Raw genomic sequence first — 20,337 nt, 5'->3', positions numbered from 1 at the left:
AGGCTTGTTATATTTGTATGTTACGCTGTGGCGCTTTACCAATTAGGGCCGACTTGCTAGTTTTTATCGTTCTGTTGAAGAAATAGTCGCTTGCTGCTGATAATATTTTGTTGTCATGGAAACATTGTACTATCGTGGTCTGTGCTTTCATATATCGGAGGAAAATATATATATGATAAATATCGCGACATTTCAGTTTGAATGGGTCTAAAGTTCAATAGATATGTAATTACAGAATTGAGGCCAAAAGCATTCCCATTTAACGTCAGCGCTGTCAGGTCATGACACTTTTGCGTTATCTTTGCGTGGTTGCCATGTGCTTTTCTCGGTAAAATCTGACGAACCAACGACAGCTGAATACGTGACAACCGTTTAGACACATGACTTCGTTGAATGACCCAAATCTGATCTTTCAAGATGTGGGTCCGTGTGTTTTTATTGAACCCGCAACTGAAGATCTGAAGCACAAATAGTGTGTTTTAATGCGTGATTTTGTATGGTTGATTTGACCTGCGACAAAACCACTCATTATGTTTTTGGGAATACACTCTGTTGCTATCATGACAGTTAATCTATCGTGACAGTTCCAATGTATGGAACAAGAATACGGAGTAAAACATGTTAAAGTAGATCATATTTTTATTAATCTCGAGGGATATTTCTCTATCAATGGAGTTGTTAAGTGTAGACCTGACCTTCCCAAACTTGTGTTCACACATCGAATTTTATGGGTCGCAACAGTTCACCAACATCACACAAAATACATATTTGACTATAGACGTACTATGCTACAAAGTGTGTGATAAACGCAAGGGGTTAGCGAGCGTAAAAGTTTACGAGTTGTGTAAAATAAGTGAGAATCAATATGAGAATTACCAAGAAATAAAGAGTGGGAATTTAAATTTTTACATTTGTCTGGAATAACTAAATGAAACTGATTTCATTGCAATAACTATACTCGCTAAACGTATACGTTTGTGGTTCTAGAGCGTTTCTGGTGTGCGCAGAATCCACTTCGGTATTCAAAAATATTTCAGTCCCCACAAGAATAACATAATGCTTTAATTTGTAATTTATGTACAAATAAAAAGTCATTATGAATTATACAACAAATAAAAAGTCATTATGAACTTACAGTTCGACAAGAAGACAGTATATGGATGTTGAAATTGTCAACTAAACGTTGGCAGGAAAGAATGTTTTCCAGATTACGAACTTGCAACAAACCTACATTGCAAATATTGCAAATACAAATTAAATTCACTTTAACGTCAAGTTACGTAGGGGACATATTACGTTCCTGATCGCACTGGTTGGTTCGCAAGGCTTATGTGTTCACTGTCGTTGATTTGAGACCTGTTCCCCGCAGAGCAGTGCTGTTAATTGTTACTGTGTAATAGAACACAAAGCTTATTCCTGTGGCTATATTCAGTTATGCAGATTTTATTTTTTCATCAGAGATAAAGTGAATAATTTTAGATAAATGAAGCAACTGCATCGCTCGTTAGAATGCGCAAATTTTGGGAAAAGATTTTGTCTTGTTTTCACCGCATTTTATGATGTTGGACTGTAAAAATTTTATAACGACTTGCTGGTTTTACTTCTGGTAAAATAATCGCTTTCACTTAAACTAATTTGTAGAGACCAAAATTCTCAACGACTGGTATTGAAACAACGAGAGTTCATAATGGGTGACCTATTTAATGTCGAGATATTTCAGTTCGAACATGTCAATAGTTCAAGAGATCTCATTACACAATTTCGGCTACACTAGATTCTTATTTAATGTCAGCGCTTTCAGGCCATGACACTTCAACGGTTCAATTTACATGATTGCGGTGTGCTTTCCTCAGTAACACATGACGAAGCAATGATAGCTGAATATATGTCAACCTCTTGGCTACATAGGTTGTGGTGAAAGACAATGCGATACTTTAAGATGTTGATCCCACCCAGAAACAGCCGTCCCACGTGTGTTGTATTACACACCAGTGCGTTTGCGTGTGGTTGATTGTAAGCTATCAGACTTGAATGGCTTGTCGTGAATATAACCACAAGAAAAAAACATGTTTGAAACCAACTAAAGTGTTTGCTAGAAGGCATACTGTAGATTTTTCATATTTTGTGGGGACACTGCATACACTATTGTTATTTTTCACATGTGAATTTGGCATTGTTTATTTACGATAGTCCACGCACTTCACAGCGTCCTTACCGACAGCACAGAAAAAGTATGTTTGCACGACTTGTGTCGCTTTTATCGGATTTGGACAGATTCGCCGCACGTGAAAAACAGATTTTACCTGCGCTTTTCTTTACTAATGATTCTCAGTGCGCTTTGGTTAAAATAAAAATGGGATATATGAGTCGGTGAATTGCTTGGTGAGTGGTGAAATACGACGCTGTGCTGTCTTATTTTGGATTTAACCACACGGGGCACATGACGCGCCATACCCACAACGGATATAGATTAAATGTATAAATTGAGGGAAGGTATACCTTGTGAGAGTCATCCAGACTGTTATGATCAGCTTAAACATGAAGGTATATAAGCGCATTTAATCTGCAGTTTCCGTTGTAACAAAATACTGTTTATTGTTTTCACATAGTATATGAATTTTGCGTTTCTAACGTGATAAATGTTAATATTAGCTTGTTGCATGCCCAACAATATTAAATACGTATTAGCGGTATGACTTTATGTATAAAACACGTGTGTAAATTTATTTCATGATTTTACTATATCTTGGACATTATACTGTTTCAAGTTGTTCAGGAATCACATTTCTTGTTTAAAAAGTATTCTTCAAGGTAAGCTTTAAATTCTTTTTGTTTGAAAATGTGGAATTCCACACCGAGTTGTATCTCGTAGGCCTATAAGATATGGACAGCAAAATGAACATGATTTTTAGTGCCCCGTTATTTAAATGTTTCCGAAAAAATTGTTGTGACGGTTTACGCATCATTTGCAGAATTAGTTTGAAATGCACTATATCGTCATCCTTCTTAAAAAAACTAAATACAAAAGATGTCTACTTTGAGCGCGGATATAAAAGGCAGCACCTCCACGAAGATTGTATATTTTCATCGTCAAATATTTCTATAATTTGAAACCAATCCTGTTTCAACAGATACACTTTTTATTTCTTAGAAAATGATTTCCTCAAACTGCCCAAAGCTCTTTTGTGTGATTCTTATCTGGAGCTGGTCTACTGCGCAACACACGATTTCAGAAAATAGTACGCAAAGTAAGAAAGTTTGCTAACAATATTTAAATAAAATAAACCAAACAAAAATCGACCGACTTGGCGTGGGTGATAAGCAACGAGCAAATTTCCAAATAAATTTGTAGAAACAAAACTTTACACCCATTGTCAGGTTATTTGTATTTGTCAATAATAATTGCAATAACGGCGCACGAATAAATGCTATACACATAACCAAAATGGCAATCTTTACTTCAGGGAAGTGCACAGGACCATTCGACAACATTGATTGTGTGTGTCCCGAGGCAATGTTCGCCTGTGCGTGTCGAAAAGAAAGCAACTGCACTTGGGGATCAGGGTGCATTCCAATGGCCTGGAAATTCGACAAATTCAACCAGTGCGGCGATTGGAGTGATGAACTACCCACGAAGAAACCAGGCGATTTTTACTGCGACTGCGCAAACACATCCACCGGCTGCATATCAGGATACCCAACATTTTACAAAGAGTCCGACAGGTACGTTAGCAACAACAAAACATAGAAATACTAACTTTCTGTAAAATATCAACTGCTTTTACCAAATGTATTTTTATTTCTGCCACGTTTGTTGTTTTTCTTTGGCTTTTGAACTTAGCGTGGTGTTTAATTGCAAACATTCTGTAGCCACAAATATTCCTGTGCCAATAATGTCACAAGCATATTATTTTACATCTTTATATATACTCAATCCATAAGCAAGTAAAATTAAGCAAATTGTTGGTCATATAGATGTGACCAGAGACCAAGTTGCAGCGATTGGAGTGATGAAAAAAACTGTCCGAATCCCTGTTCAAAAAACCAAACGATGTGCGCATGTTACGGAAAGGTGAACGACGGATGCACTACGCCGTGTGTACCGAATAGTTGGGTAAATGACGGAAAGGACGATTGCTTCGACAGAAGTGATGAACCGGCAGGCAGTTGCCCAGAAAAATACTTCAAATGTGACTGTTTGGGACAGAGGAATTGCGAGGGTTGTGTTCCAGATAAAAAAGTCTGCGATGGCTACAACGATTGTCGCGATTGGTCGGATGAAAGAAACTGCAGTTGCGGCGAAGGTTATTTTGAGTGTGATTGTTATTCCACTCTCAATTGCACGAAATCTCCAGGCTGTTTACCATGGGGATTTCTTTTCAAATGTAGCGGAAAATCAGAATGCGGTGATTGGAGTGACGAAAGAAACTGCACGTGCAAAGCGAACGAGTTTGCTTGCAATTGCTACAAACAACCTGGCGGCTGTGGAAGTATCAAAGGATGCATCGACATGAAACGGAGATGCGACGGGAGTCAGGATTGTCCGCAAGCGGAGGACGAGATGAACTGTACGTGTGCCAAATTCCAATGCGGTTGCTATAGCAACAAGTGCCCTTTGAGTGGATGTATCAATCATGAAAAAGTTTGCAACGGCGTCAACGACTGTGGGGACTGGACAGATGAGCTTAACTGCACTCAACTGGAATCCCTTCACCATTCCTGCAAGGCGACACCAGCTTGGTGTGGAAATGAAGTCACTGTGTTTAATTGTGATCAGTCACAATCTTATTACAACGTCACTGGAAAAGGTATTTTAATCAGCACATTATACAACTACCGATGCTCGCCTGATGAAGAAGTTTGCGTCAGTGGTAAAAGGTATATCACTGGTATGGGCAAACAACGCAAAGAACTCTTTCAATGTCAAGACGGAAATTTTATTGATAACAAATACTTCTGCGATGATAACAGTGCGGTCGGATCATCCTGCAACGATGACAGCGACGAACGGTGCGAAAGATTTGGATTTCGCTGCTCTGGCACGACCAGGAAATCTGTCTGTAGTTTGCCGCAAGCGAATCTTTACGACTCCTTGCCAAACTGTGCCGACCGATCGGATTTATGTTTCGTCGAAGGTGAATTCAGATGCTTTCAGTGCCTGGACCGCCGTTTAATGATTTCGCCAAGTCAGGTTTGCGATGGCATTGCTGACTGTTACGATTTGTCGGACGAATGCTTTTGCAAAAATATGACAATTTGCAACGAAATACGTGGCTCATGTCCCACCGGACAGATACGATGCAATGCGAGCTGTGTGAACATGACAGAGGCCTTGTGCAACCCAAAAGTAGACTGCACTGGTTATAACACTAAATACTGTAGTTGCAGCAAAACTGCAGATAAATTTATGCAGTGCCTGACATGGAATGGCTTCGAAATGGTAAGAAAATGCGACGGAAATCCAGAGTGTAAATTGTTCGAGGACGAATGTAGTGATTGTCCCAATCCACCAGCCTTTTGTCAAACTTCGTGTGTACGAAGCATTAAGACCCTGTGGCAACGGTCCAAAATCGACACCAAAGTTCGTTTTTGCAATGGGGTGATCGAAAAAACGTTCGGGATCGATGGTATCAGCCCACAATGCGCACTGCAAGGAGAACAATACTGCAACGCTTCACGATTTTACTGCATTCATAACATCAATAACGTTAACATCGCACTGTCAAGGGTTTGCGACGGTTTTGTGGATTGCGACGACGAATCAGATGAGGCAACTACTCTGTGCAAAGGGAAATGGATGGAATGCGCGAATCGAAAACAAAATATCTCTTCTGGTTTAGTTTGTGATGGAGTTTTTGACTGCAATGATGGAAGTGACGAGGCCGTTCAGCTCTGCCGCAGTAGACGATTTAAATGCTTCTCGGGCAATGTATATTCCATCGATATAAAGTTTGTGGAGAATGGCATCACAAACTGTCAGGATGGCAGCGACGAATGTCTTACAACATTTTCAAACCGATACGAAATGATTGCCAGTTTAGTTTTTAGAGCATTTTTCTGGATTATGGGCATGTTGGCAATTATTGGAAACTCTGCAGTTTTCCTGACAACAGCAAAAATCTTGTACCAGGCAAATTCTATGAATACCATAACAAAATGCAACAACATGTTCATTCTCAACCTCTCCGTTGCTGATTTTCTTATGGGTGTATATCTCTTAAGCGTAGTGTCGGTTGGGGTTTCCTTCAAAGGCTCGTACTGCATTCACGACCGCGTCTGGAGAACCAGTTGGAGCTGTTCGAGTCTGGGCGCCCTGGCTATTACGTCCTGCGAGGCGTCGGCTTTTGTCATGACCGCAATGACAACATTCAGGTTATCTACGGTTCACAATCCTATGCTTGGACGCCAAATCGAATCTAAAACCGTAGCCATCCTCACAACGTTTCTGGCATGGGGTTTTGCTGTGATCATAGCAGTACTACCACTGATCAAGTTCAAAATTGAGTACTTTCAAACAACCGTATGGTTTTCCAATTACTTCTTTGGTTCTCAGGATATAAATGTAGAGACAATGCTACAACTCGCCAGCAATATCTCAAACAAGGTCGTTTTAAGATGGTCGGAAGCAAAACACATTGTCTCCGATGCATTTCCCAACTCGATACGCGGCGAATTCGGTTATTACGGTGAAACAAGTGTATGTTTGCCTCGTCTGTTTGCAACGAGTGACGAACGAGGCTGGGAATATTCAGCCCTTATTATCACCATCAATTTTCTAATGTTCTTCTACATCTTTGCCGTTTACTGCTACATTTATAAGGCGAGCAACCGTATGAAAAACTCAAAGAGTTCGAACACCAGTACAAGGTTACAGAGGAGAATATTCCGACTTATCGCAACTGATTTTTGCTGCTGGATTCCAGTTTGTATCATGGGTTATTTGAGCTTGGCAGGTGTCAAGATGCCCACAGAAGCATACGTGGCAAGCGCCTGCATCCTTCTGCCAATAAACAGCGCCCTAAACCCGATACTTTACTCCAATATTATCGCTGATAGGTTTGACGAGACCAAACGATATATCAGCAGGAAGACGTCGGATAAGTTTGTTACCTCCGGAAGCGGTTCGTCTAAACGCAACGCAACATCTAAACGCAATTCGGACATGTTGTTGGAAGAAATCGAAAATCCCCCGGCAAACAACACCTAAGCAAGCCCGTTGACTCCCTTTGTAATATTTTGTGTTTTCCAGAATAACTTTTGGTCGAATGTTTGTACATATATGTATATACAGTGACTGTTAAATCAATCAATCAATTTTCATGGCTCTAGTTGCGCCCTTTGTTTTGACGAATCATTGTTTGCTATAAGCCTACATAGAATGACATATTTATATGAAACCACCCGGTGTGTTTTGGCTTCCTAATTATCTACTTAACCTTCACAAACGTTACACACTTGCGACCAATTTCTAATAGAAAAGTTAAATTTTAAAGCAGCCATCAGCAATATCCATACTTTTGTGGAAACGTGGAAAAAGCAAACAATTGCATAACATGGTTGTTGAATATGTTGAAAACATTATGTTGTGTTTATTATTGTTGAATAGAAACCAACACGAAAATCAGACATCGTCTTGAACGAATGTTTTGGTGCAAACGGTTGATTTTAGTATATGTACCATTTCAAATGTGTTTGCATTAAGTTTGGCGCAGGGTTGTTGATTACCATCCGATTTATTCCCATCAAATGCACGGTCCATCTGTACATATAACTCTTTCATCAACTTGGGTATAGCAAGTTTCTCAGTTTTGACAAACGATGGAGATATTTTGGACCTTTAAAAAGAAAAAAAAATATGTCAAAAAAAGAAGTGTTCCTTCGATACCAAATTCTGATTTTCCATTGAGGCAGATTTTACTCTGGTAAACAAAGTTAAACGTGATATCAACTACAAAAACGGCAATTTATTAACACGGATCTTGCTGAGTTTTCAAGAACAAATTCTGCTTTTGTGGTTACATAGTGATATATTGTAATATAATCACCACACTTGACCATTATCAACTAACGTGACGTCATTAGCAACCCCGCTATAGCGACGATCGTAACTCAAAACTATCTCTTTGCCAGGTTCGGACGAATATCTGTGAGACCCTACCCAGTACCTTGTATCCATGGCCCCTCTGGAAGAAAAACTCATTAAATATATTGTAAAGGAGCCAACCCGCAGTCAGGACGGACATGGTTACCGCAAAACTTAAAAACAATTTCATTAAAAAAAATCGTTTTACGAATGTAATATAAAGAAGCATAAAGACCTGGAACTGCAAAATATGTTGCACGTTCTTACGGATGTCGTTTTTTCCTTTCCAGCCATTCGGGCAATTATGCATTCATAACCACCTGTCTGTTCAATACATTCACCTCTATGGCATGGGTTAGAAAGACAATGAACAAGTCCTAAAAATAGGAGCGTAGAGTTCAGTAAATTATGCTTTACATCTTCTTCCAATACATTTGACGAAGGCAAAAATGAAATTGGTAGAGAAGAATTATCTGTATTTGTTCTTACCGTTGTTTGAAAGCAATTAAAGCAATATTCAAAAATGTCATGATATTAATTAAATAATTGAACTCACGTATTTCCCAGAATATTCCTGTGTATTCTGATGAACAATACAATATGCCATCTTCCACGCTGTTCCAACCATTTGCGCCATTTTGGCAAGACAACCCCAAATTCGACTTTAGCTTCACGATATTAACACCAGTCCAAAAAATTATGTTTAAACTGTTCGCGACTTTTCGCGACATTACAGCAGCTTATGCAATAACAAGAGAACAGTTGAAACAGCATTTTTAAATTTATTTGTATGCGCTATTTAAGTTGATATTTCCAAGATATACTGTTGTATGCACAAATCCGTTCTTACCGAAATAATGCAATTGTATTCATGGCACCAATAACCTTTTTAGAAACTACAACAGCATCACAAAAGTAATTTCCTTTCTGATGATCAAAATCCTAGTTTAACATCCCCGTCCTAAATATAATGCTGATTTTGCTGGCTATCGCACCGGGCAAGTACAGACGTACCGCTATGTCCGGAGGTTGTTTCAAGTTGTTACATGTTGCGTGGGTGTCTATTGCTAATGTTTTGCAAAGCATGTCGTGTAATAAAGTACTTGAAGGGGCGCGAAGAAATGTTTTGTCGGAAGGTTTTGATGAAATTGTATCTCTGCGAAACCCAACATCAAGACTGTCACGAGGAGTCTCGTTCTGACCAGAGGGATGTTAGTTGACAAAAGTATGAAAGCGGGTTACTCGGCCGCCTTACGACGTAGCAACTTACTTTTTCTGACATTATGTTGGCTGTAGGTCGCGTCACCGATGGTCTCTGTTTTTTTGGACTAAGTTTGGTCTGGTGGACTGATGTTATGATCTATGAGACCAAAAGCCAAGATCTGTGAGATCACTTTGTGATCTGTTAGACCGAAAACCATGATCTCTGATTATTTGTGGAAAGAGTCGCAAATATATAGGGCGATATCATAGTCGCGGCACAAACAAAAAGATAATTGCTGCGATTGCGAGACAAAGAATACTAAGAAATAGAGCTAAGAAGACGCAAAACGGAAAAGTACACAAAAAAAGGCATAAAACACAAAAGAAACATGCTGTTTATTGTGTATTTTTGCGGTTTGCGTCGCATACTGCGCCCTCAAGTGGTGTGTGGCCGATAACAACATGACGTCACCACCCGCGCGAGCCTTATCTGTGACGTTCGTCAGGTCCGCTCCTTATAATGATGGAGCTACACCAACCGCGTCATTCAAACTGATGATGGCATAAGTTTTTGCCGAAACGTCTTCTTTTAAACATGACAATGTTAACAACAGTATGGGCCAGTCTTTTTCTTCTTAAAATTATGTGTAAATCCGTCAGATGTGTACCTAACCAAAATAGTGTTTCGACAATTTTTTTCGCGAAACGTGAAATGCATTGCTATTTATTCAAGTAGAACTGGAGCTCAATGTACATGTGACAGACAACGGACACACAAATCATACGAAATACACTAATCGGTTTTATACATTGAGTGTGGATAGCAAACGCTCGAAGTCGTGTTAATAAAGCATATCTTTCGATTTGTCGACGTCAATCGTGTCAGAGGAATATGATGATTTTTTCAAAGCAGCTACATCTGTAAAAAAATACAACCTTGTGAGACAATGTGCGTTTGGAACAGAACGATTTAAGACATCGTTGATGTGATTCCTTCAGTAAAAAACTAACCAACAGAACATTTGACTCCAACAAATCCATCAAGACATTCACATGTAAATCCAGTTTTTTCATCATTTTGACATTTTCCACCGTTGTAACATGGATTGCTCAGGCAATGGTCAACTAAAGTACACAATTAGCTTGTAGCAATTTAACAAACATGGGTTTAAATTTTGGTGAGAATTTGATTTACTGTGTTTGGCCATTTACCTTTTTTGCACTGTCTTCCTATAAATCCAGGTTTACAATGGCAGATGGGTCCGTTCAATACGTTTTCACATCTTCCACCATTATAGCACATCTCACTCTGGGTACCTCTATCGTCTAGTAATACCAAGAGCAGTTGTTTAAATGTGAAAATTAGTTCAAATAAAATAAGTGCGGATATGTTGTTGTGATAGACGCATATTTCATTTCTAGACGTTTTTCCATCAAATTTTTTTTTAAATACTATTCCGCGCAAGTGCCAATAAATCTTGCCTAAAAATTGATCAATTAAGGACCTCCGCAAAAACAAAATACTCACTAAACCATGCAATGTAATTGATATATATCCTGTATGTGCCCCAACTACTTCGGCCATCTTTTCGTCGAACAGTAGCGGTGAATCCCCACGGTTGGACTTGAACATTTTCCACATTTAAAAACAAGTTGGCAGATTTGTTGATGAAAGCTTCCGCCTGGATCTCCTTCGCCAATCGGTTATGGCAGTCGTCGTAAACAACATTAACTGTTGTTGAGGCAACCCGACCCGATTTTATTTCCAATGAATAATTTCCGGTAAACCGAACTAAAGAAAAAAATGACCAGACGCGTTATTTTTAAGCTTTTACACAGTTTGTAAATATCAATAACGTAAAAACAGGTTTAAAAATTTTTTTTTACAATGCTTATATTTTTTCAAAACATCCCAAATTTTAAATTTTTTTACGGTGATTGTCGTTGACCTTTATTTACGTTAATACCCATTTTTAGAGACGCGTGAATCGCAACGTAGAAATGTTAATTCACAGGTTATTAGACGCTCCCTGTTGACAAATCCGAACCTTAAACACTTGAAAAATTTAAAACATTCATTTGTTTTTAATGCAATTAAATGCAATTTTTTTTAAAGTTTAATGAACTTTAATTGACAGTGGTGTATAACTTATCATGCTAATTGGTGTGTTATAATGCGTTGTCGATATTTGGTGACTAATCAACCTATTTGCAAGAACTCATGGCAAATTAAAATGAACCGAAACATGTTTGGTTTCACTTATTTGTGATGTTAACATGATTTCGCGACACACTATCACATAAATACAAATATTGTATTTTCTATACCAACCCATTTACCTCGTGCACAATGCGATCCTTTATAACCATCTTTGCACGTGCACCTGTAACCTATTTCCGTGTCGTTGCATGTACCACCGTTTCGGCACGGTCGTGATGAGCATTTAATTATCTCTGGACAAAATGAATTGCTGAAAAAGTGAGCAACCGTTTCAAAGTGCAGAAAAACTTACTCTTTTGGCAAAGTTGACCACGGAATGGTTTAGTACAGTTGCAGAAAAAGTCATCCCTGTTTGTAACAGTGCATTCAGCATTGTTTTTGCAGGGATTGTCGGTAAAGTTTGTCGACGCTGCGATACACATTTGCACTGATGAAATCTTAACAAACTTACTTGTAAGTGCGAGCTGCACAAAGGTAAATGCTATGAAAGATGTAAAGACTATTCTTAAATAGGAGCAAAATTTTGATTTTCAGTCACGAACGGTTTTCCATTTGATCACAAACCTAATCAAGTTTTCTCTAGAAGGAAATACGATCCAAAATTGGCAATCATGCAGTAGGATAACGGTTTATTTACCAAAAATTGCCGAGTAGCGGATTCGATACTCAGTTATGGTTTGAACGACAGGTCGGTAATAATTTCTGTAAACACCCAGATGAAAGCCGTTTCGGTACTTTTGATAAACCCTTGAGGAAAAATAGTGGTGATAATTCCCCAGGTTCAACACCTCCAAATCTACACGGATTGGTTCTTCGAGGTAACAGGAATTGAACACGACATACTTGTATGTGTAAGTTCTATCCATTTCTACCGGAAGCAGCAATATTTCACTGTGGACACCTTACAATAAAACGATATGACTTAGTTACCTTAATTAAAAAGTATTTTAGGTTAATTGATTTGAGCTATATAATAAATATGCAAATAAATATATACCGAGAAAATGCAAAAAGAATCATTTTTAATTTTAAGCTATCAAAATCCGGGGTCGATTTATTTAGTGGAAATGAAAACATTTTAATAACTGTATTAGAACGGTGTGCAAATTATTTTGAATGGATTACTTTTTGAACTGAAAATCGTGACAAAAAGTATGTAACGCTATTAACAGGGGTTTTGTTTGAAACGCAAACACATACATACCATATTCACAGTTATCCCCACCAAATCCCGGGGCACAGTAACATTTATATCCATGAGACAGGTCCTCACATACTGCGTTGTTCAAACAAGGCTTGCCTTGACAATATGGGAGAACTAATAACAAATGTGCCGTTCAAATTACACCACGAGAAGACAAAAACTACAAAAAAAAACACAATGGGATAGGGACTAATTGACCTGTCTCGCAGTATTTTCCAGTGTAACGTCCTTGACATGTACATGCAGTCCCATTTTCAGTATTTATACATACTCCTTGGTTATTGCAGTTGTTTTCAAAATATAATGACTCTGCGGGAAAATTAAGGATACGGTTTAACGGTATGTACGCTTGCAGAAACTAACCTCCGTTCTTTGCAGACTAAAAAATATGTGTCGGAATTGTAAACTGATTAACGACAAACCACATCTATCTTTATTTCTTTACAGAATTGCTAGCAACAGATATTGCTAAACATTTACCGCTAACAAACATGTTCAACAATCAGGATTTTGCTAGTGATGCAGAAAGGGAATATTACGAATGATTTTTTACTCAAAAACTACCACCGGTATGCATATTGCCTGCAAGAAACAAAGTGACTTGGGTGCGGAAAACACCATCAATGTTACTGAGTTGTTACAAAAAACACTCTGTCCCGTATTGATTCACATCCATCGAGGTACAACTAAATCTTACCAAAGCGAGCTTTCCATTCGAGTCGAATCGGTATTAAACTCCAGTTTATTTTCACAGCAGTCCGTTTTGATAAAATGACTACAAAACCCCAATTAAATATTTTCTGAAGTTTCACTTGCACCAAAGAGGACACTTCGCCATCAATGGATAATTCCACATGGGTAGCATTTTCAATTTTGCAAGAATCGTATGTCACACTCATGTTTAATGACTCCGACTCCCAAGTGCTGATGTTAAGACTTTTTTGTCCAGTCGCGTAACCTAAAAACAGTACCAACTTGCGGAATAAAACTTTAACCAAGTTGGTAAAAGCTCAGCTTTTGCCCATCAGTGCCGCTGTTTTAAAGGGTTCTGCTTGAACGGAAACTGTACAAGGGGCAAAAGGTGAACATCCTACCGATTGAGCAATTGCGTCCGGTCGCTCCGTCTGGGCATGCGCAATTATAACCGCTTTCATCTTCTGAGCACCTTCCACAATTGCATGGGTTTGGATAACAGTACACAAGCTACAAAGTGGTGGTTTCACTGTTATTCCTCGGAACATGTTTCCAGCCAATATGAACTTTGCAATGATAACACATCACTGCGCTCTGAGCGTATCCGACAGCACAATCCAAGTCGTGTGCAGGTAAGATAAAATAAAAAAAAATTAACATCTTAATATAACTACTCACTATTCTAAAGGCCCCACGGTACCTAAAACACGAAGCAGCAACGTACAGCGAAGAGTCCAAAGCACTTGTGACATACCACGATGTGCTTCAGGTGAAATAACAACAAAACTGTTTGTTGAAGCTTTAAGCAAATACCTTTTGTTCGTCCCCCATTCTGTTTCCGCATGGAGACAACTGACAAAAACCTATTTTAAAGGTAAACTATCTAAGCCGAAAATTAATCAACAAGCGAAGCGACTAAAACGCTTTTGGGTAAAGAACATTGTAAAAATAATTGAAGCCCTTGCTAATGTTGAAAACCTTTGTGCTTCGTCAAGCAGTTTTGTTGAAGGTTAGGATGTTTCTACGGGAAACGCATTTTGTGATTGGTCACTTGACGCATCCGCTTCTGATACCCCTGTTAAAATTAAGGAAGAAACGTCCTCTAATACGCCTGTTAAAATTATAAAAGAAATGTCTTGTAACGCACCCGTTGACAGCGCAACAGCTTGTAATGTCCCTTTGCAAAAGAAAGGTAGGAGCATGCCCAATGTACAAATCAGAAAAATAACTGAGGTTTTATCAACATTTTCCAGTTTTGACTCGAAACTCGCCGATTGGTGTTTGTTGATTTACAACACAAATTTCACCAAAGGTCGACATAATGTATATTGATGCCACCGAAAGCGTTGTAAAAAACAAAAAAATCATTCGCATTTCTACGCCTATGAAATTGTAGTAAGAAATCCCACCAAAGGCACCGCACCTTTAGCTGTTGCGACATCTGTCACCAATAGGCATAACGTTACATCGATTTCTCATTTTTTGAAAACGTTTAAAAGTGATGAAAAAAAATTTGCTGGAAAAACAAGGGTAAAACTTATTATTTGCGATGGTTCCATGGCCATAATTCGCGCTTTGTTAACGGAATATATGATAGAAGATTTCGAATCGTACGCTGATAGGTGTTATTCTATTGTATCTGGGGCGGCTACCAACAGACAATTAAACGAAAAACCGTTTCTTCATTTATGCACGAGTCATATAATGAAAAATTTTAAACAACTTTGTGGATTAAATAAAAAAAGGTGCATGGAATCTATGTATATCATGGCATTGTTGGTGGCCGCCAACAGTATGGAAGAAATCGGCGACATTTTGTTTCACGCAACGCGGGTTTTTTGCGAAAATGAACACCAAATAGCTCAATCCAGTTGGGACATTTTAAGTAAAAAAATAAACAAAGAAACAATGGAATATTGCGCCACGTGGTCTGAAACAGGTCAAGAAGAAGAAGACGAACAAGACTCGTTTCAACCAAGTTGCAATGAAAACCGATTTTCACAGCATTTCAAAAAGGTAATTATTGCAGCGAAATCTGGTTTTTCGTCATCGGATTCCAACCCAACCAATGCGTTCTTCTGTCCAAAAATAATATCAAAGTTTTGTGACAACTATCTTCCGAAAATTGCGCTGTGGAACAGTTTGTTGTTGGGGGATTTAGGTCGGCACGGAAAAGAACTGCGAAAATCGTTTTTATGAAAGTAATTATCCACTATCATCAGTTTGAATGTTTCATTGTTGTGAAAAAAAAAGATTCGTTTTGTAATGATAAGAATGTAATAGCGCGAGCCTGTTGCTGGTTAAGTACAATGCCGCGCAGTATTTCCAACAATTTGGTGTTCCGCAAGATTATTTTGATAAAAATAGTGTTCCGTGGCTCAAAAAGGTTGAAAAATACTGGGCTAGAGACTCAAATGTTCATGGTATTTAGGGGACCACTGCCTTTCTCTTTCAGTGTCGCATTTCATGTAACTGCCTGTTCTATACGGTAACGCTTTCGTCGTTTTTCACCAGTCTATTTCGTTTTTAATCTATTTGACCCATTTGATTTTATTCTATTCAAAATTTAATCGTTTATTTGCATTCTATTTTCTTAATAAACAATTATTCGAATTAAACCTCCTGTCCACCTCTTAGCCAAGTGAATAAGTGGACAAACAATTTAGTGGTAATAGCCAGCAGGTCAGTCGACCTTTAATGCGACTTATTGCCCCAGCACCGTCGAGACAAATTGCAAGGGTAGCTATAGGCAACAGACATAACCGCTGTGACGAAATCATCAAATTCGCTAGACGCAATTGACGATCAAGTAATAAGATTGGCTTCAGTAAATATACGTTCTGGATTACTAAGCGCCCTTCCCAAGTATAAAGCTAACTAGCGTGTTTCGCAATATTTGTGTAGTAAATGTCTTTCACTTGTATGTATCATAAATTTGCCGGACGGTTTTGTTCAAGTGAAATTTTGCATGTTTTGAAATCAGTTTTAATTTACAATATTTACCCGCGTGAATTTGTAACAATTGCAGTAAATTAACAACGTATAAGATATGTGACATATTTTTCTACGTCACATTTGCGCAACTGGCCGTTGATATATGCTTGTAACATCTTGCTCTGACGCTACCCCGTGCACTGTTGCTCATAATTGAGCGCTTTGATACAACGTTGGTTACCTGTCAGTCTTTTTTTGATCAATTTAGAACACATTCTAAGTCAATCGCGTTACCCAGCCGCAAAAAAAATTAGTCTTGTGGAATAAAGTTAACATATTGATATACTACTGTGAGTAGTTAACCTACTTGAAACAAAACCGAAAAACTTGTGTACGTAGAATGATTTTGTGACAAATCGGCCTCGTTTTCGGGCTAAACATGTGCACATTTGCTTTACCGGGTTTCTGTTTTGAGTATAAAGAGACTGGCCCATATTGCTGTTAACACTGTCATGTTTTAAAAGAAGACGTTTCGGCAAAAACTTATGCAATCATCAGTTTGAATGACGCGATTGGTGTAGCATAATTTTGTGATGGCATAAGTGCCGAAACGTCTTCTTTCAAACATGACAGTGTTAATAGTCATGTTTGATTCCCTTTATACTCAGAATTATGAGAAAACCCGTGAGTTGTGTTCCTGGGTTTCTGTTTGTTGTTGAAATTTAAAAAATCCAGATTTCGCCGAACTTCTGAAGTACGTTATTACAAAACGTGTGTGCTCAACATTAGCAATAGACACCCACGCAGTCGGTAAATGTACAAGCTCGATACAACCTCAGGGCATCATGACAGCATGTCTGTGAAATGCGTGCGCTGAATGTTTGGCACCACGTTAACAGTTCTGCTTGGATTAGGAAATTGTTTGAAACAAAAACAATCGAAACAAAACAAACAAGCGTTACAGGTATAAAAAATATATTATCAGATATGTGAAGCTGCTGTATATAGGGTCGAAAAGTAATTGGTGTTGTAAATTGAACTGAATTATTCCGATAAACACCATTGTATATAAATAGCAAATGATATTGAAAATCAAATGAAATAAGAAATCAATACACAAAGTCGGGCGAACTTTGTTTGAACTTTACAATTGCATGATCTGTTGTAATGTGACCAGCAGCCCACGCATTTCGGCGTTGCGCAAGATACGTGAGGGAAAAGAAGTTTTCAAATAATGAAAAAAAATGCAGTCTTGCACCATTCGTGCGTAACGGACAAGCAAAGTATAAAACATTGCCAATGGGCGAGACAACTCAGAGTGCCGAACACGAAACGAAGCCGAAACAAATCAGATTATGGCAATGATTGGAATTCTAATTATTGCTTCTGTATTTTTGCAAGTGGCTGTAACTCAAAATGGTAAGTTTTGTAACAATCAAAGTGAATAGTCGATATTTTCAGTTATTCGTATCAAATTGTTACCTCGATTGTCTGCAACCATTTCACATTAATCATTAAATATTTTGACAACGACACACTGTAAAACATAGCAGTTTAACATTTACACTTGTTCAATGCATTTTTAGGCGTGAATTACCACAGCGGCAGGACAAAGGTTGGCAGCAATCGGCGTGGGGATGTCAAGAATATTACTGTTGTGTACAACCGATGCTACACTGGCGAAGCTAAAAACATAACTGCTGTTGTTACCGGAAAATCAAGATGGCCGGACACTTTTATTGCAGCAATAATTGAGATACAATCGTGGGGATTCCGTGCTGTTATTCAGCGGACGGATGCACAGAGAAATGATTGGGGACAAAGAGGAGTCTATATGAACTGGAAAGCCTTTTACGGTAAAATGTTGCATAGCGTCTTTGCCTGTAATGCTCATAAAACAACTTGGTATCAAATTCGTTTCAGCAGAAGTATGTCGGAGGTAAAAGTCATTGCATGTACTTGTCCAATAATATTGTTATCGGAAATTTCGATCTTTTTCATCAGTGCAAAGTTATTACATTCTAGAAATGTAACGACCACATTCTTCAACAGAAACTCCCGAATTCTATAATAATCCGTGTCAAAATGAAGCCAGATGCGACAACAGCGAGAATGGAAGGACTTGCTCATGCAATCAAGAGAACTATGGGAAATACTGCCAACACAGTACGGTGAAGTTGTTGTAATAGGAAGTCATCAAAGAGCTCGGGGAGTTTCTTTGCAACTCGTTTGCATTCGAGTAAATTCGGCATGTGGCAATAGTGCATAATGTCTGCATTAACCCAAGAACGAAGATTCTGACCTGTTCTTCACGTAATAACATACACACAAACTAACAGGTTTAAAACAGAATCAGCAAAGTGTCGTTTAAAGAAAAACGAAACTTTTCTTTCCGTAATGAAACGCACACACACAAAGCGCTGTATTGTATAGATTACCTATGTCTGCTGGTTAACCTACAAAGCATTTCAGGTTACGTATATTGTTACCCGAACCCCTGTAATTACGACGAATGCACAGAACTTACAGATGATTTCAAGTGTACATGTCGGCCTGGAAGAACAGGGAAGAAGTGCGACAATGGCAAGTGTTATTCTCATGTGCTCATGGCTTGAAATTAAGCAAAAAACAACATAACTTACTCTAATCAGTGTCAAGATGTTTTCATACAATTAAAGGGAAACATTTAATTCTTTGTATTTTTTCCTGCAGCGTATTACGACGGTGTGTTAAGTGTTGCATTTGAGGAGGGCACAAACAGCATGACGAAAACTATTCTGTACACGGAGTGCAAAAGTGTTTCGCCATCCGAAGTTCGACTCGCTGTCAAATCAAATGTGTCACGTGACGTCGGTGGAAAGGCGTTGGAAGTTTTCAGCTGGGGATTTAGAGCCAAATTTTGGAGATTGAATGATCTGGGAACAAATCCTGGTTTTGAAACTGCGATAGTTGAATGGATTGCAGTATACGGTATAAGACGAAATGAGTACAATACATTCCAAAATTTCTAGTTTACCTAATATGTGACATAGCTTTGACAATAAACGGCAAATGGCAGTTTGAAAACTGTAAATGGGTTGTGACCACCAGGTATCATAATGAATTACCAATCTGACGTTCTTCTGGTGAAAAATAACAAACGTACACCTTTTGTTCCAAAAAGATTGTATTTTCTGACGGTTCGCTGTACGTACGTACAAAAGGCAGTGTGTTGGGTTGTGACACAAACTGCAGCGTTTAATATTTCTGTTATATATTATGTCTGCGACTTACCGCATGATAAACATGTTACGTACGCAGACACTCTCAACCCACCAGGCAGTCTTTGCCAAAACGGCGGAACTTGTGAAAACACTGCAAACGGATCAATCTGTGTTTGTCCCGTTCGAACGACAGGAAGCTACTGCGAAACACGTAAGCAATTTTTTATTTCTCATGTGTTTATTCCAATACAGAGAAGTGTGTGGGCGCCAAATGCATACTCAGTAAATCCTCGATTAAACTACGAACTGTAAAAAATATAAACACCAACAAAAATTTGTGGAACTTATTATTGCCATGTAATGTCGGGTTGGTTTTGTTTTTGTGTGGCACTTTGACATTTTTATGTAAGGATCGTTGATAATTGTTCGTTTTATGTCATTTTCTGTATTTAAAGACGTTACACATTGTGCGTCATCGCCATGCATGCACGGAGGAACTTGTATTCCTGAAAATGACTTCTTCCGATGCATTTGTCCAGAAAGATGGGATGGAGATAGATGCGAACTTGGTAATGTTGTTTTATAGACATAGCACACCAATCAACAGCATGTTTGACCAAAAATCTCCCTACCAAACAAAACCATACATAATCTGTTTGACTGTATGGCAAAAAGAACAAAGAATACGTTATGAATAAAAACAAGACTAGCTTACTACTCAGTCACTATGAGAATAATGCCCACCAACAGTGAAGTCTGCAGTACATTCATTTTGATGGAAAGCAGATCGGTTGCA

The 20,337-nt window shown here is 38.4% G+C and overlaps 2 protein-coding genes and 1 long non-coding RNA gene across 4 annotated transcripts in view; 2 read left to right on the top strand and 1 right to left on the bottom strand.

Annotated features, from left to right (window-relative positions):
* The first annotated feature begins 3,445 nt into the window (after positions 1–3,445).
* LOC145903015 (uncharacterized) lies at positions 3,446–7,207 on the top strand. Its single transcript, XM_082991105.1, has 2 exons — positions 3,446–3,723; positions 3,976–7,207. The coding sequence occupies exons 1-2, from the start codon at positions 3,446–3,448 to the stop codon at positions 7,205–7,207; spliced, it is 3,510 nt and encodes a 1,169-aa protein (XP_082847231.1).
* Positions 7,208–10,035: 2,828 nt separating this feature from the next.
* Positions 10,036–10,590, bottom strand: LOC145901388 (uncharacterized). Its single transcript, XR_014402518.1, has 3 exons — positions 10,499–10,590; positions 10,298–10,411; positions 10,036–10,205 (listed from the first exon to the last, which is right to left on the bottom strand). It is a non-coding gene; the product is annotated as an uncharacterized LOC145901388 (long non-coding RNA).
* A 7,049-nt stretch (positions 10,591–17,639) lies between these two features.
* The window catches only part of LOC145901345 (uncharacterized), a 45,649-nt gene continuing 42,951 nt past the window's right edge, over positions 17,640–20,337 (top strand). For both annotated transcript variants that reach the window (XM_082988989.1, XM_082988988.1), the window contains exons 1-7: positions 17,640–17,757; positions 17,925–18,194; positions 18,391–18,504; positions 18,811–18,921; positions 19,051–19,308; positions 19,639–19,752; positions 19,997–20,110. In XM_082988989.1, coding sequence (XP_082845115.1) covers positions 17,694–17,757; positions 17,925–18,194; positions 18,391–18,504; positions 18,811–18,921; positions 19,051–19,308; positions 19,639–19,752; positions 19,997–20,110 — 1,045 coding nt within the window. In that variant the 5' untranslated portion in view covers positions 17,640–17,693. The remainder of the gene's footprint in view (positions 17,758–17,924; positions 18,195–18,390; positions 18,505–18,810; positions 18,922–19,050; positions 19,309–19,638; positions 19,753–19,996; positions 20,111–20,337) is intronic.

This window comes from Ascidia mentula, chromosome 5 (genome assembly GCF_947561715.1).
Source record: "Ascidia mentula chromosome 5, kaAscMent1.1, whole genome shotgun sequence".
NCBI classification, from domain to species: Eukaryota; Metazoa; Chordata; class Ascidiacea; order Phlebobranchia; family Ascidiidae; genus Ascidia; species Ascidia mentula.
This window is presented reverse-complemented; position numbering and strand designations above follow the sequence as displayed.